Source organism: Microcaecilia unicolor, chromosome 11, assembly GCF_901765095.1.
Source record: "Microcaecilia unicolor chromosome 11, aMicUni1.1, whole genome shotgun sequence".
In the NCBI taxonomy this organism is placed as follows: domain Eukaryota; kingdom Metazoa; phylum Chordata; class Amphibia; order Gymnophiona; family Siphonopidae; genus Microcaecilia; species Microcaecilia unicolor.
The window spans coordinates 7,063,880-7,081,527 of NC_044041.1; the positions used below are offsets into that span (position 1 = coordinate 7,063,880).

Consider the following 17,648-nt stretch of genomic DNA (forward strand, 5'->3'; position numbering starts at 1 on the left):
GATTGCAATGGCCTCAAATACAAAATCTACCTACACATCAAGCTTCTCCTTCATAGGAGCTCAGCTATGGAATGCACTGCCTAAACTCCTAAAATCAACTCAGAATCATCTAAACTTCAGCAAATTATTGAAGACCACCCTGTTCAAGAAGGCCTACCATCCAGACGTTACTTAGTTTCTTTCTTATCTGTTCAGCAAAATTTATGGTCCCTAATGTTTTTCCATTATCTTTTATTATCTTTGCTGTCTTAGACGATACGTTTACGATTAATTTTTTACTATGACATTCTTTAATGATATTATACTGAACTGTAGCCTACCCATTGAGCCACATTGAGCCTGCAACTAGTGGGAAAATGTGGGGTATAAATAAATAAGGTGTGCTAGCGTTTTTAGTGCGTGCTAAACATTAGCGACGTCCACATGGCAGCAATGTTCAGCAAAGTTTAAACAAATCACATGACCCTGTACACCAATGAAAGTACAAAGGTCCAAGAAAACAACAGGGTAACCGATCTGCAAACTCCAAGATGGAACAGACAAAGCAGATACGTATATGAAAAAAAAACACAACAGTATTTAATAGAAATTCGATGAAAATAAAATTAGAAAGCCCGACACAGGCCGTGTTTCACCCAACTGGGCTGCATCAGGGGGCAAAACACGGCCTGTGTCGGGCTTTCTAATTTTATTTTCATCGAAGTTCTATTAAATACTGTGTTTTTTTTCATATACGTATCTGCTTTGTCTGTTTTCCACCAATGAAAGTACTGCAACATAATGGCATAATTCAATCAATTTACATAGCTGCGGTCCAATCTATTTCCAAGTTCAAATCTCCTGGAAATACAGTTTCCCCCTTTGCTGAACATTGATGCGCTGGCAATAGGAATGCGGCAGGCACTGATGCCGTATGTGTGAGCCTTCAAATACAAGGTATGTAAAGTTTATTATATTTAGTCACTTTAGATACACTTATTGTTCTGATTGACGGTTTTAATTTTCAGTTTTAGCAGACCACACCCTGAGGCATCAATTTGCGAAACAATGCCGCATGTCGGTGGAGGCGTTCGTGCACTGCAAAATATGAAAAAAAAGTGTTGTCAGAGGATTACAATCTGGAAAAGTTTTAAAACGTCTTTACATGTTGAAGAATGCTTGCACACAAGTTGAGAATGTGTATTGGATTTTGTAATAATAAATATCTGAATTTTCTAGTGAAGTTATCACGTTGGTTAGAACCGATTTGGAACTGATTTTGGACTTTAAAAGAATTAACAAAGAGAAAGTAACTATTGAGGGCAGCTGGATTTACTTAACTGATAATTTATGTTTTTGGACCATTCAAATTGATTTAACCAGTTTTTTTCCAGGCAGTATTTTCTGAACTGAAACATTTTCTAAGCAGAAATCACCAATAAAATCAAGCTCAGTTTAAACATCATGAACTCATGGGCAAACACTTTCCAACTAAAACTCAACACAGAAAAAACACACAGTCTCATTATCTCATCCCAATACAACGCATACAAACCCACAAACATTAACACCCCAGGATACACCTTCCCTATTTCTGACAGCCTGATAATCCTCGGAGTAACAATCGACCGCAACCTCTAACTAGAGTCCCAAGCTAAACTCATCATAAAGAAAATGTTTCTCTCAATGTGGAAACTAAAACGTGTGAAACCACTCTTCCTGAGGAAAATATTTTGCAACCTTGTACAATCAATGGTGCTAAGCCACGCAGACTACTGTAACGGAATCTATGCGGGATGCAAAGAACAAATCATAAAGAAACTTCAAACCGCCCAAAACACAGCAGCACGGCTTATATATGGAAAAACACGTTTTGACAGCGCCAAACCACTCCGAGAAAAACTGCACTGGCTTCCAATTAAGGAACGTATCACATTCAAAATCTGTACGACAGTTCACAAAATCATCTACGGTGAGGCATTGGGATGCATGACAGACCTCATCGACCTACCACTCAGAAACACCATAAAATCAGCAAGATCATACCTAAATGTCCATTACTCAAGCAGCAAAGGACTCAAATACAAATCCACCTATGCTTCCAGCTTTTCCTACCTGAGCGCACAATTGTGGAACGCACTACCAAAAGTAGTAAAAACTACACTCGACCACATGAATTTCCAGAAAGCACTAAAAACAGAACTGTTCAGAAGGGCATACCCCACCGACCCAACATAAAAAACTTGGACATCTGCGACACAACTTAACCAAAGATCGTAACGGACATATCCTAACTCTTCCTTTCCCTCTCTAAGCTCTCCCCAATTGTCTTTATCTTACATGTCTCTTACTCTACCATATCACCTTGATATTAATCGCAACTTGTATTTGTTCATACCGAAATCGGTTAACGCTGATTACGGTTCCATGTAAGCAACATTGAACCTGCAAAAAGGTGGGAAAACGTGGGATACAAACGCAATAAATAAATAAATAAAGATAACATAGTACTACTACTACTATTTAGCATTTCTATAGCGCTACAAGGCTTACGCAGCGCTGCACAAACATAGAAGAAAGACAGTCCCTGCTCAAAGAGCTTACAATCTAATAGACAAGAAATAAAGTAAGCAAATCAAATCAATTAATGTGTACAGGAAGGAGGAGAGGAGGGTAGGTGGAGGTGAGTGGTTACAAGTCAAAGAGGTGGGCTTTCAGTCTAGATTTAAAGGTGGCCAAGGATGGGGCAAGACATAGGGGCTCAGGAACATAGCTTGCAGAGTTCACCACAATATGGAATATTCAATTTATATAGCAATGAGCTCTTCTGCATGCTTTGCATCTCATCATTATGTATCCCATGGTACCTGCTATTAATGTGCGTTTCGGTAACATAACATACAATATTGCCCTTAATATGTGATAAGGGGCAAACAGTGCGCTTTAAGGATGTAATGCACCTTAATAACTACCCTCCTCCCTTAGCCAGAGGAAAGGTGCTCACTCTCCCCTCCCTCCCTCCTAATCAGCACGTGATGGATGCGCAGAAAAGAACAGACAGACATAGTGAAAGCAGCAGACACATTTGCTTGGTTAGCAAACAGGCCAAAAAAAAACCCCTATAATATATCATTCAATAATCAAATACATTTCTATAGCGGCATTCAAGAAGCCCTGAAACTTCAGCGTTAGATTAGCAGAGGCATACAGGGATTTACAAATTCAATAATTTAATGATTATTAATTCCCAACTTGTATACTGCTCTGTGTATACTACACTTATATTTAGATCAATCATTTTTAATTACAGATATTTTTTTATCCTATTAAACGAGTGCATTGTGATACTATCATTAATCAGTAGTTTATGCTGCTTTGCACAAGGGTAAAACAAATTATTATCAGTAAATGCCTCTCAAAATAAATAATTTTGTATTATATCTGGGGTTTTTTTGTTGTTTATTTTTTTTTTTTAAATACTGCATTTTCCTGGAGCTGGGATAAAAGATGATTTTGCTATGAAATAGTTTCTTCCTACATAACGTAACAACTCACTCATTGGGGCTGTGTTCATTTAGACTTTGAGAAGGTTTTTTTTTATTTTTTTTAATAAGTTTAAAAAAATGTCAAATGTTGCCCCTTCCAACCAGTCCATTGGGATGTGCACATGGCTTGCTAGGACAGAAATAGAGGAGTGTGGTAGCCGTGTTAGTCCACTCTTAAGGTTATCAATAGAAATCAAACAAAATAAAACATGGAAAAGAAAATAAGATGATACCTTTTTTATTGGACATAACTTAATACATTTCTTGATTAGCTTTCGAAGGTTGCCCTTCTTCCTCAGATCGGAAATAAGCAAATGTGCTAGCTGACAGTGTATATAAGTGAAAACATTCAAGCATTACTATGACAGTCTGACAGGGTGGGAGGATGGGGGTGGGTCGGAGGTATGCATGGGGACATCAAATCTGAGGAAGAAGGGCAACCTTCGAAAGCTAATCAAGAAATGTATTAAGTTATGTCCAATAAAAAAAGGTATCATCTTATTTTCTTTTCCATGTTTTATTTTGTTTGATTTCTATTGCTAGGACAGAAATGAAATTCTGATCAGCAGAAAAGCTTTTGTTAGATGTACTTTCCTTTCGTACAATTCGGTAAGAAGAATATTGGACTTCTAGGGGGTCTTTTACTAAAGCTTAGCTCGATTTATCTGCAGCAAGGCCCAAAGGAATAAATGGACCCTGCTGCAGATAACTTAGGGAAAAAAAAACCCTGTATAGTATAGAGGCCATGAAAAGGTGCCAGAAACAGAACGAAGCCTTCACGGGAAGAAGAGGACCTTGGCTGGCAGGGATTGGGGTCCCCCGCCAGCAAAGGTAGCCCACAGCGACAACGACGGCGGCGGGGGAGGGTCGGCGGCGGGGGAGGGTTGGCGGCAGGAGGGGGGTTGAGAGGGTCGTCGGCAGGGGTCATCAAAGTTGCTGGTGGTGGCGGGGGGGGGGGGGTAAAATGTGCCCCCTCACCTCGGGCTCTGGACCCCCCTCCCGCTGAAGTCTGGCTATGCCCCTGGTATCCAGATAAACAATCAGAAGGAGAAGTGAGTGGGTGTGGGTAAAACTATAAGGGTGAAGGGGGCTGGCATGATGACTGGGCATCCCAAGGACATAGGTCAACCCATATCAAATGAAAACTTATGCTTATATGCATGAGAGACCCTTACTGCCAATATAATAAGAGAATAAATGATAGAATTTGATGGATGACTCATAAGAGGAAACAGAATATTCTGGAAAGATGCATATTCATTAGGTAGGAAGAGTAATTATAATTAAGATAATGAAGAAAGGAAGAAAAAAGTATTTAACAGGAAACAGAACTAGGGATGGAGAGCCTCAGATTGTCCACCAGGAGGTGGACATATTGCCAGGTCCCAGGGAAAACTCTGTTTTTATTTGCTACATATTATACTGTATTTGTTACTATTTCAATAATTACTGATTAGCTTCTTTGACAAGTTGAATAAACATTTATTACGTCTAATATTTATTTAGTAGCTAGAGTTTTTCTTGCCTGGAATTCTGTCTGGGGGAGTAAAGATTTACTCCTTCAGAAGGTTACTTCTGTCCCAGAGGCAAGACAGAAGGTGACCCCCCCCCCCCCCCCCCCCCCCCATTTACTATATTGTAGGAGCAAAATTGTGGACTGCACCTGCCTTTGAAATTGAGATCTATGCAAAGTATGGAGAAATTTAACAAAGAGCTAATAACGGTGCTTGTTCTCCCAGGCATTTGAATTTTAGAAGCCTGATAATTAGTGGAGTTCCATGGAAACAAGATGAAAGTGGATTTAGATTATTAATGTAAAAAATGTTATATTGTGTTGTTCTGTATGTCTTAATTTTCTCTATCTAGGTCAATTTTGTAATCCGCTGAGAATGTTAAGATCTTGAGGGTAAGAATTGCTTTTTTTTTTATATATATTTTTTATTCAGAATCTGCCAGTAACAATGTACAAAGACAGTACGAATAACAAAGAATCAGACAGAGAACAGGAACAGTGCAATACACAAACCATCTCAAAACAAGGGCAGATTAAAAAAAAATAGGAATATACTCCCACCCCCTAGGGTAAGACATTTTTAAGAATAACTAAATAGAGAGGATGATGCACTAAAGTACAGAGTGACTTCGCAAAAACACGAGAAATGCAAAAATGCCAACATTTCAGCATTTCATACTACGTTCCACTACGGAGAGCTTTACATTAGTAAACTTTCATGCAAAATCTGCTACGCACAATTATGCAAACTGCCAGTAAAGGAGCCGCTGGGATGCAAATGCAAGGTATACAAAGCAACTTACTAACAAAAACGTTAAAGCCCTTCCCTTACCGATTCCTTAGCAAATCGGTAAGAAACGGGCATGCATCAAGGAAATCGCATGCAAATGAGCTGCTCACTGCTCATTTGCATGCGATTTCCTCCCAGCGGAAAAGCACCCCCGCCCCCGACAGGTACAGGCTCGTTACAAGCACGGTGGAAGAAGGAAGAAGCCGGGTCTGTGCTGTCACCAGCGCGCGCGTGGGAACGGAAGGGCTCGTGGCTGGGGAACTTTTCTTTCTGGAACTCTTAAGCGCTCATGCTCATTTGTCTCCCGTCACCCGTGTCGTCTGTCGTGCCAGGGTAGACCCAGAGCTTGAATCGAAGATGCCGTTGTTGCACAAGGAGCCGTTCACCAGGCTGGAACCTCCCGTGGATTTACGACCTGACGAAGAAGTCTTTTACTGCCGAGTGACCAAAGAGATCTTCAGGGATTATGAGTAAGGACCTATTCATACTTGGGAAAGGAAGGGAGAGAGGGAGGGAGGCGGCGGCAGCCTCCTTTTCACCGGCTCTTCGCCAACCCCCTACAGTCATTGAGCCCTGGGAGTTTTTTTGTTTTTTTTGTTACATTTGTACCCTGCGCTTTCCCACTCATGGCAGGCTCAATGCGGCTTACATGGGGCAATGGAGGGTTAAGTGACTTGCCCAGAGTCACAAGGAGCTGCCTGTGCCGGGAATCGAACAGACCAAATAGCAGTCCCCGGCACCCTCCTTGCCCTTTACTCATTGAAATTAAAAAGTTTATGAGGAAAGCGGCCATGGGGTTTGGTGTGGCAGTTAGATGAGTTTTTAAGTGGGTGTGCAGGGGAACGGTGGTGGGTATATTTGCTGCTCTCTTCTTCCCCGAAGCTCCAGTGCTGCAAAGAGCTTTTCATGAACTGTTAGGCCTAAAACTGGGGAAAGTCTCGCTCAGATTGTCGTCCTTCTCAGACGTTTCTGGAGCTCGCTATAGGTGTTGTTCAGCTCTGCAAGAATTTTTTTTCCTTCCAATTCCCTCACAGCAGCCCAACGAGAGGTGCAGACCTCCCGCTAGGTTTTCCACGGTGAGGGGATCGGAAAACGGTAGTGCATCTCATTACAATACGAATTATACACATTATAATACAAATTTGCTCAGCTGCATTCCGTTTTCGTTAGCTGCTACCCTGATAGGAAAATGCTATTTTGTGCATGTCCTGGTTTACTAAGTGCACGTTAAACTGGCTAGAACCAGTTTAAAACCCACGTTAATGGCTTAATTAGTTTAGTGCATCTAGCCCTATATCTGTGGAAACAGGTACTCCGAAAGGACTTTGTGAGCTTGCTTTTACAAAAAGAAACATGGATGAGATGTAGTTATTGGGGGGGGGGGGGGGTTGTCCTCCCTTTGGATGGCAGTGACATGTGTGTAAAGGGGGTCACTGGCCTTGTGTCAAAGCCCCTCCCCCTCAAACCCCAGATGTATATAAAATCAATAAATCCAATCCATGCCAGCAGCTTGCTAATAGCTCTGGTCTGGGGCTGCAAGTGCCAAAAGTCCACTCCTCTCCAAAAAAACCCTGCCCCTTCAAAGACAACCTACCTCCACTATAGGTCAGGCACCAGGGCAGAAGTGAGTGCTGATCACAGCCCCCTTTAAACACAAAACGTATTTATATACTGCCCAACTCAGGAGATCTGAACAGTTTACAATGACTTAAAAATCATAAAAACAGTAACAATCAACATATTTCTGAAATAACAAAAGTTTTCCAAAGCTTTCAACAGTGCAACAAATCAGTTTGTAAAGCCAAAATGACAAAAGACCAAAGTAATCCCATTGTAAAACCAAATGAGGAAAAACACAACGAAAAGGGGAACAACCAAAGAGAAAACCAAGGGATGTTCATTAAAAATGTCACAAAGATCAACTAAAATGACATACAGTCCTGATATCATTTTTATAGATCCCTATGGACCATATGACTTTTTAGTTGACCTTTGTTTGTGACCATTTTAATAAAATAACCCTTGGTCGGCACTTCTTTGGACATTCCCTTTTCGTTTTGTTTTTTTCCTCAATAGAAATCAAACAAAATAAAACATGGAAAAGAAAATAAGATACCACCTTTTTTATTGGACATAACTTAATACATTTCTTGATTAGCTTTCGAAGGTTGCCCTTCTTCCTCAGATCAGAAATAAGCAAATGTGGTAGCAGATAGTATATATATAAGAGAAACATCAAAGCATTACTTTGACAGTCTGACAGAATGGGTGTTGGTAGGTGAGAGGAGGGTAATAATCAGTTTGTATCATGTCCTCAAATGAAGTTTGGACTCGTAGGCCCTCACAACATAATCGCCTCATAATTCCTTTATTTAGGCAGACCTGCTTTGATAAAAAGAGATAAGTGTGGTAAACCAGCTGAACAAAAATTACGATCCCACAGTCAATCTCTGGTAAAAATCACAATATCAGATATCCAAAGAACCAGAGAGTCATAAAAACGGAGTAAAATATAGACAGAAAAGAGGATCAACCCGACTCACTCACAATTTATAACAAAAGAAATTTTTTTTGTGTGGATGGAGAGTTCTCAGAGTGTAAACTCACCCAAACGAGACCACACCGAAGCGATTTATGTCTCTAAGGGTGGACAAGCTTCTCGATCATAGAACTTCTCCGTGGTTTAATTTTTCGTGTATAAACAAAACCACGTAACTGTGCTCTCTTCAACCAAAAAGTGAATAACTTGATTTGAAAAATGTTTTTAAACATTATCCAAAAGTGTCTAAGTTGATCGATTCCATCTATAACTCCATTTCTCCTCCTATATATTTTTCAAAGATTTGAGGCCACCTTTAAGCCTTCAATGTTTGTAATAGCAATAAGGCACTTATCGTTTTGTAGCAAACCGTTCCCCTTCTGGGTGTTCAATAAATCCAATATGGTCTTCAATATTACACTCCAGTGGGGCAAGATGTAACAGTTGCTTAATCCTTATCCTTTCCGAATACTATAATTCCTTGACTCGTAACCACTTGTATCCACTCGCCTCCACCTACCCTCCTCTCCTCCTTCCTGTACACATTAATTGATTTGCTTACTTTATTTTTTGTCTATTAGATTGTAAGCTCTTTGAGCAGGGACTGTCTTTCTTCTATGTTTGTGCAGCGCTGCGTACGCCTTGTAGTGCTATAGAAGTGATAAATAGTAGGTTAGTAGTCTCTTGTAACCAGAGCTAATGTTGTGATGTCATAATGCCTCAGGCCACCAATAAGAGCCAACCTCATCAGTGATGTCACAATGGCTTGATTGTCCTATACTTGGCTCACTTTTATTACATAGCTCTTTGAGCAGGGACTGTCTTTTTTCTATGTTTGTGCAGCGCTGCGTACGCCTTGTAGCGCTATACAAATGCTAAATAGTAGTAGTAGTAAATGGCCCTTCTCCACTACTGCCAGCTCCAGACTTCGCGCCTTCTGTCTCGCTGCACCCTACGCCTGGAATAAACTTCCTGAGCCGCTACGTCTTGCCCCATCCTTGGCCACCTTTAAATCTAGACTGAAAGCCCACCTCTTTAACATTGCTTTTGACTCGTAACCACTTGTAACCACTCGCCTCCACCTACCCTCCTCTCTTCCTTCCCGTTCACATTAATTGATTTGATTTGCTTACTTTATTTATTTTTTGTCTATTAGATTGTAAGCTCTTTGAGCAGGGACTGTCTTTCTTCTATGTTTGTGCAGCGCTGCGTACGCCTTGTAACACTATAGAAATGCTAAATAGTAGTAGTAGTAGTAGACTCCTCCAAAAATTTAGTTGTCCTCACTTCAAAGCGCTGCCTGCGTTCTGATTAAATCATAGAGAGTCCGACACTGCAGGGTTTCGTGAAAACTTCCTCAGGAACTCAAATATGATATAAACAAGAATATGATATAAATATGATATAAAAAAAGAATAAAGAAAAGGAACGTTGCCTCTGCCACAATGCCAATTTCTACGCAGATGTGGAATGCATTACCAAAGAGAGTGAAAACGATACATGACCATCAAGAACTCAGGCGATCTTTAAAGACCTATTTGTTTCGCAAGGCCTACCCTGCTGATTCTACTTAAAAGTCTCAACTCTACAATGATTCAAAGGACAATTTTATTTCTTCTTTCTTTGTCACTTATTATATCCACTTACCCCTACCTTACCTGACCCTATTTTTAATTGTATTTGTTTAACCCCTACCGTACTTGGCGTTCGCCAATGCGGTTATTGTAAGCCACACTGAACCTGCTAGCGTGTGGGAAAATGTGGGATATAAATGCTGCAAATAAATAAAAAGGAATAAGATGGGCATCATAAAGGTAAATGGGTTTCCCCGTGTTAAAAACATGGTGGGATAACATTAGCATTTACATTTTAGGTGAAAAGGAATAGGATATAGACTTCAATGCCAATCGTTACTGGCACATACATGAAGAAAGTGACTCCTGCCTTGAAGCAGGACTAAACTGTGCGGCAGCTTTCAGAGAGGAAGGTTTATAAAGGTGCATAGGTTTCCTTCGTGAGCTCAGTGCGACATATTCATGTACTTACATATCTTCCCTACTACTACTTAACATTTCTAAAGCGCTACTAGGGTTACGCAGCGCTGTACAATTTAACATAGAGGGACGGTCCCTGCTCAAGGAGCTTACAATCTAAGAGACAAGTGATTCCCTAAGTCACCTCTTACAGAATTATCCTCCACAAGTTTAAAAGCAATCAGAACATTTTAGAAATCTAAAGACTGGGTGAAAGGGTCCCATCAGCCAGGAAAAAATCTCACAGGACAGATTTCCTGCTGTTTAGAGGAATCTTAGTTTAGGGATTCTTCACTCACTCTGCTGCTCCCCAGTATCTCTCCACACTCGTCCTTCCCTACACCCCTTCCTGTGCACTCCGCTCCATGGATAAATCCTTCTTATCTGTTCCCTTCTCCACTACTGCCAACTCCAGACTTCGCGCCTTCTGTCTCGCTGCACCCTACGCCTGGAATAAACTTCCTGAGCCCCTACGTCTTGCCCCATCCTTGGCCACCTTTAAATCTAGACTGAAAGCCCACCTCTTTAATAGTGCTTTTGACTCGTAACCACTCGCCTCCACCTACCCTCCTGTTCACATTAATTGATTTGTTTTGCTTACTTTATTTTTTGTCTATTAGACTGTAAGCTCTTTGAGCAGGGACTGTCTTTCTTCTATGTTTGTGCAGCGCTGCGTAAGCCTTGTAGCGCTATAGAAATGCTAAATAGTAGTAGTAGTTTATAGAAATTGAAATTACTTTGACGTCTGTTAGAAGAAGAGTTACTATTTTTCTTTTAAGATTTCAGCCCCTTCCTTCCATCATTGGGGGGGGGGGGGTCACATACTAAAGGTACGACTCTAATTTAGTATCTTTAGCAGTAATACTCAGTACATTTAACCATATATTTCAGAAGATTTGCTTTATCATCTCCCTAATACACTCACCCCCCCCCCCCAACTAGTTTATTCCCCAGTGTCCTTAATATAAATTTCATCTATCAAGTCTAGTACATCACATGAAAAAAGGGATGGATAAAACCGAGCCCTCATCCAAAAAAAAAAAAAAAGTCAAAGATGATGATGAGATACCCTGCCCTCAAAAGCAGGGAAAACACATCCCTGTGCACCAATGCAGCTACAACAGGAGCCATTACTGTTCCCCCGACAACGCCAAGCCCTACCGCCTCCCACCTACCTAAAAATAAAGATGGATTTTGCCTCCCCTCCTCTTCTTTCCTAACCCAGACAAGGATTAATGACCCACTCCACAGAGCTCCCAGACATGCGGAGAAGGCTAGGCACCTCTTCCACAGCTGCAATTTATCTTGGGAAGACGGTCCCTCTACCTTGGAGTGAGCTGAGTGTGCTCTGCCCCCTGGCAAATTAATCTCCCCAAAGATAAATAAATAAATAAAGTAGATATCAAAGACTTGGAAGTATGCCAGAAAGGAATGAATAACTCTCCCGTGAACGCTCTCTATCTGATGAGGTCCAAATGTGAGAACCAAGCTTTTTTTCAAAGGCAAGTCTTGAGCTTAGTGGCATCAGGCCACCTAATAAATGTAACCAAGAGAGGAAGTTATCAACATGGGCTACTGTTAAGATGGGTTACTTCACCAAACCACTAACTGGTGCTGTTTTAGACGAGGTTCCATTTTATGCAATGAGACCTAATCCTATGTCAGAGGGCGGATCAGTGAGAGGGAAGGGAAGCCAGCACCAGCCAGCCACAGAACGTTGGAGGTGAGGATAGAATCGCAGGAGACTCACCCCCCTCCCTCCCCCTCTCTCCGAGTTCCAGGCCCCCCTCCCTCTGAGTTCCAGGCCCCCCACCCGCCCTCTCCTCCGAGTGCTAGCCCGACCTGCGTTGCCCGCCCTCTTCTCCCAGTCCTCTGCCTGCCCCTCGCCTTCCTGCGTGCCGCCCAGAATTTAAAAGTTCTCACTTCGGGGTCTGGCGGCAGCAGTGAAAGGCGAGCAGGTACAGCGCTTCAGCCTGCCTTTCCTTCTGTCTCAGCTCTGCCTCTGGTCCCGCCCTTCCGGAAACAGGAAATGAGGGCGGGACCAGAGGCAGAGCTGAGACAGAAGGGAAGGCAGGCTGAAGCGCCGTACCTGCTCGCCTTTCACTGCTGCCGCCGGACCCCGAGGTAAGAATTTTTAAATTCTGGGCAGCACGCAGGAAGGCGAGGGGCAAGCGGAGGACTGGGAGAAGAGGGCGGGCAACACAGGTTGGGCTTGCACTCGGAGGGGAGAGAGAAGGAGGGAGAGAGGCGCGGGGGTCTGGAACTCGGAGGAGAGGGGAGGAGAGGGAGGGAGGGGGCCTGGACCTCGGAGGGAGGGAGGGGGCCTGGAACTCGGAGGGGAGGGAGGGAGGGAGGGGAGCCTGGAACTCGGAGGGGAGGGGGCCTGGAACTCGGAGGAGAGAGTGGGAGGGAGGGAGGGGGGCCTGGAACTCAGATGAGAGTGGGGGAGGGAGGGGGCCAAGCTGGAACTTGAAGGATAACCTTGCTAGCGCCCGTTTCATTTGTGTGAGAAACAGGCATGTTTTACTAGTTACTACATAAGTACATAAGTATTGCCTAAGAGCCAACCTCATCAGTGATGTCACAATGGCTTGCTTTGTCCTATACTTGACTCACTTTTATTCCATATAACGATGCTTTTGATTTCTAGAGACTTTTTTTCTCTTTAATTAAAGGAGGAAGTTATCAATGCGGCTACCATTAAGAAGTGTTGTTTTACTGTTAACCCCAGTTATGGAATTCATTGTCAGAGAATGAAGTAAAAGCAGTTAGCTTAGAGGGGTTTAAAAAAGGTTTGGATGACTTCCTAAAGGAAACGTCCATAGACCGTTATTAAAATGGACTTGGGGAAAATCCATTGCTTATTTCTAGGATAAGCAGCATAAAAATGTATTGTACTGTTTTGGGATCATGCCAGGAACTTGTGACCTGGATTGGCCACTGTTAGAAACAGGATGCTGGGCCTGATGGACCTTCGGTCTGCCCCTGTATGGCAATACTTAAGTACTTATGTACTCCATTACAATAGCCCTAATGTCTGCAGGTGTCATCTACATGTGGGTACAGTAAGTATTTTGGTGGGTTTTGGCAGGCTTACACTTTTCACCACAAGTGTAACGGTTAGAGAGGGATATGGGCCTGGGCCCCCTTCTTTACAGTCCACGGCACTTCAAGGACCTGCTTGCTGCTCCGACAGGACTGGCCATAACATCTGAACCGTCACAGAGGCTGGTATGTACTGTTTCTTTCACATCTTTGGGGGGGTGTGAGGGGGTTCAGAGACCACTGGGGGAGTAAGGGTGGTCATGCCTTAATATCTCCAGTGACCATTTAGTCATCTAGGGCACCTTTTTGCGACTTGACTAGTAACTGAAACAGGTCTAGACCAAACCGTCTAACTTTCAGCTCTAGACCTTTTTGTTTTGTTCTATTATGGTAGAAAAATGTCCGCACCCAACACGCCCCCTTGTGATCTGTTACCAATCCCGGGACAACCAATGGCTTCCCCCATGTCCATCTCAGTAACAGACTATGGACTTTTCCTCCAGGAACTTGTCCAAACCTTTTTTAAAACTAGATACACTGACTGTTTTTACCACATCCTCCAGTGGCGAGTTCCACAGCTTAACTATTCTTTGAGTGAAAAATTATTTCCTGCTACTTGTTTTAAAAGTACAACATGTAATTTCATTGAGTGTCCCCTGGTCTTTGTACTTTTTGAAAGAGTAAAAAAAAAAAAAAAATTAACTTTTACCCATTCTACATCACTCAGGATTTTGTAGACCTCAATCTACAAAATCTCCCCTCAGCCATCTCTTTTCCAAGCTGAACAGCCCTAACCTCTTTAGCCTTTCTACTACTACTACTACTTAGCATTTCTATAGCGCTGCCAGGGTTACGCAGCGCTGTACAAGTTTAAACATGGGGAAGGACAGTCCCTGCTCAAGACAGCTTACAATCTAAAGGTAAAAACTATGTAGTCAGTGTAGGTATCAGGAATGGGAAGGTGGTTAGGCACCAAAAGCAAGGGAGAAGAGATGGGCCTTGAGTAAGGACTTGAAAATGGGCAGGGAGGGCGCATGGCATATGGGCTCAGGAAGTCTGTTCCAGGCATAAGGTGATGCGAGACAGAAGGGGCGGAGTCTGGAGTTAGCGGTGGTGGAGAAGGGTACAAAAAGGAGTGATTTGTCCTGAGAGCGGAGGTTACGGGTGGGAACATATGGGGAGAGGAGGGTAGAGAGGTAATGGGGGGCTGCAGATTGAGTGCACTTGAAGGTCAATAGGAGAAGCTTGAACTGTATACGGTAGCGGATCGGGAGCCAGTGAAGCGACTTGAGGAGAGGGGTGATATGAAAATATCGGTTCACGCGGTAGATAAGACGTGCGGCGGAATTTTGGACAGATTGAAGGGGGGATAGGTGGCTAAGCGGGAGGCCAGCGAGGAGAAGGTTGCAATAGTCAAGACGAGAGGTAACGAGCGAGTGGACGAGGGTTCGGGTGGTCTGTTCAGAGAGGAATGGGCGAATTTTGCTAATATTATAGAGGAAGAAGCGACAGGTCATATGAGAGGAGTTCCATCCCCCTTTATCATTTTGGTTGCTCTTCTTTGAACCTTTTCTAATTCCGCTATATCTTTTTTGAGATACGGTGATCAGAACTGAATCCAACACCCAAGGTGAGGTCACACCATGGAGGGATATAGAGGCATTATAATATTCTTGGTCTTATTTTGCATCCTTCTCCTAATAATTCCTAGCATCCTGTTTGCTTTTTTAGCCACTGCTGCACACTGGGCAGAAGATTTCAGTGTACTGTCTACAATGACACCCAGATCTTTTTTTGAGTACCGACTGCTAAGGTGGACCCTAACATCAGGTAACTATGATTTGGATTATTCTTCCCAATGTGCATCACTTTGTATTTGTCCACATTAATTTCATCTGCCATTTGAATGTCCAGTCTTCCAGTTTCCTAAAGCCTTCCTGCAATTTTTCACAATCCGCATGCGTTTTGACAACTTTGAATAGTTTTATATCATTTGCAAATGTAATCACCTCTCTAGTCATTCCAATTTCCAGATCATTTATAAATATGTTAAACAGCACCGGTCCCAGTACAGATCCCTGTGGCACTCCACTGAGAAAAATAGCCATTTAGTTCTAACCTGTGTTTTATATCCCATGACTTTTTAACATATTTATAAATGACCTAGAGATGGGAGTAACTAGTGAGGTAATTAAATTTGCTGTTGACACAAGTTATTCAAAATCGTTAAATCGCAGAAGGATTGTGAAAAATTACAAGAGGACCTTACGAGACTGGGCGTCTAAATGGCAGATGACGTTTAATGTGAGCAAGTGCAAAGTGATGCATGTGGGAAAGAGGAACCCGAATTATAGCTACGTCATGCAAGGTTCCATGTTAGGAGTCACGGACCAAGAAAGGGATCTAGGTGTCATCGTTGATGATACGTTGAAACCTTCTGCTCAGTGTGCTGCTGCGGCTAAGAAAGCAAATAGAATGCTAGGTATTATTAGGAAAGGAATGGAAAACAAAAATCAGAAAAGACCAAGTTTAGGGACGACCACATCTAGGAACGACCACATTTCAAGATTTGGACGTTCCTGACCATATTATTGAAACGAAATAGGAACGTCCATCTAGTTTTGAAAATATGGGTTTCCCCATCCCTGGATCTGGACGTTTTGCGAGGACGTCCTCATCAAAACTTAGACGTCCCTTTCGAAAATGCCTCTCCACGAGGCGTATTTTCAAAGCACTTAGACTTACAAAGTTCCATAAGTTTGTATAATCTGCTTTGTGGAGTAGCCTAGTGGTTAGTGCACCGGACTTTGATCCTGGGGAACTGGGTTCAATTCCCACTGCAGCTCCTTGTGACCTTGGGCAAGTCACTTAACCCTCCATTGCCCCTGGTACAAAATAAGTACCTGAATATATGTAAACCGCTTTGATTGTAGTTGCAAAATACCACAGAAAGGCGGTATATCAAGTCCCAGTTCCCTTTACAGCAGGGCAAGTCCAGGAAATGTTTTACCTTTGATTTGACAGCCAGGACAATCCTAGGCAAGGCAAGGATCAGGCACTTTACTGCCACAGTGATATACTTCAACACAAAGTCTGCAATGCTCACGATCCACATCAGCTGGAAGAAATCCAGGCTCTTCAGTTTGGGTTTCAGGAATATGAGGCTGGAGAAGCACCAGTAGATCAGATAGGAAAGAAAGATAAAATGCAGCATGTAAGAAAACAATTCCCAAGAGCATAAACAAGTGAAGATTCAGCACATCAAGGCAGTCTGTACAAAACGTATCTACAAAGGAAATGAATAATGAAAATGATTTTCAAAACTCCAGGAACACTTAGAACTTGGACAGTATTGCTTTGTCTTTCGGAGGGGACCTCATTTATAATGGTGATGATGGCTGGAATATTCTTTATGGGGAATGTGCAGTGCCAGTTCCCATGTGTCGGGAATCAAGCAAACTTTCAGTTTTAAAGAAAGCCTCGACACTTGTGTCCTCTTTTGGAGCACTGCAGGATGCACAACAGATTGTGAGCTATAAGAACAGTGGAGTGGAGGAGTAGCCTAATGGTTAGTGCAGGGGGCTTTGATCCTGGCAACCGGGGTTCAATTCCCACTGCAGCTCTTTGTGATCTTGGGCAAGTCACTTAACCCTCCAATGCCCCAGGTACAAAAACTTTGATTGTGAGCCCTCTAGGGACAGAGAAAGCAATGTGTATAGCTAGTAGCACTATAGAAATGATTATTATTTTATTTATTTGTTACATTTGTATCCGGTTTATCTTTAATCATCTGTCTTCACCCAACCCAACCTTCTCACTGATGTGGAAAAATATTTTTTTCAAAGAATTTTTTATAGAAATATGCTAAATCCACTTTGTGTACCAAAACTTTAAGGACATCAAGTGCAAAAAAAAAAACCTACTTAGCTGAAAGCAATATCGTGTATGAGCCTTCCCTACCCAACGGACCCGTTTCGCCGGAGGGCTTCTTCAGGGGAAAAGGATGCCCAGCTGAGGATCACTGCTCAAGTGGCTGATCATTAAGTCAAATGGCCCCATTTTTGAGCCTCTAGTCAGGCCGGCCATTTGACTTGTGCTAGTTTAAAATAAAGAGGATTTTTTTAATCAATGTTTTTTTTTCTCTCATTAGTTTTTTTCACATTGATTCTTTCCCCCCCCCCCCCCCCCCCCCCCCGCCATGATA

General features: G+C 42.5%; 1 protein-coding gene across 1 annotated transcript in view; it reads right to left on the bottom strand.

Annotated features, from left to right (window-relative positions):
• Window positions 1–17,648, bottom strand: part of RNFT2 (ring finger protein, transmembrane 2) — a 94,419-nt gene that overhangs the window by 38,086 nt on the left and 38,685 nt on the right. The window contains 1 exon segment of the mRNA XM_030219810.1: window positions 16,455–16,608. Within this exon segment, the coding sequence (XP_030075670.1) occupies window positions 16,455–16,608 (154 nt within the window).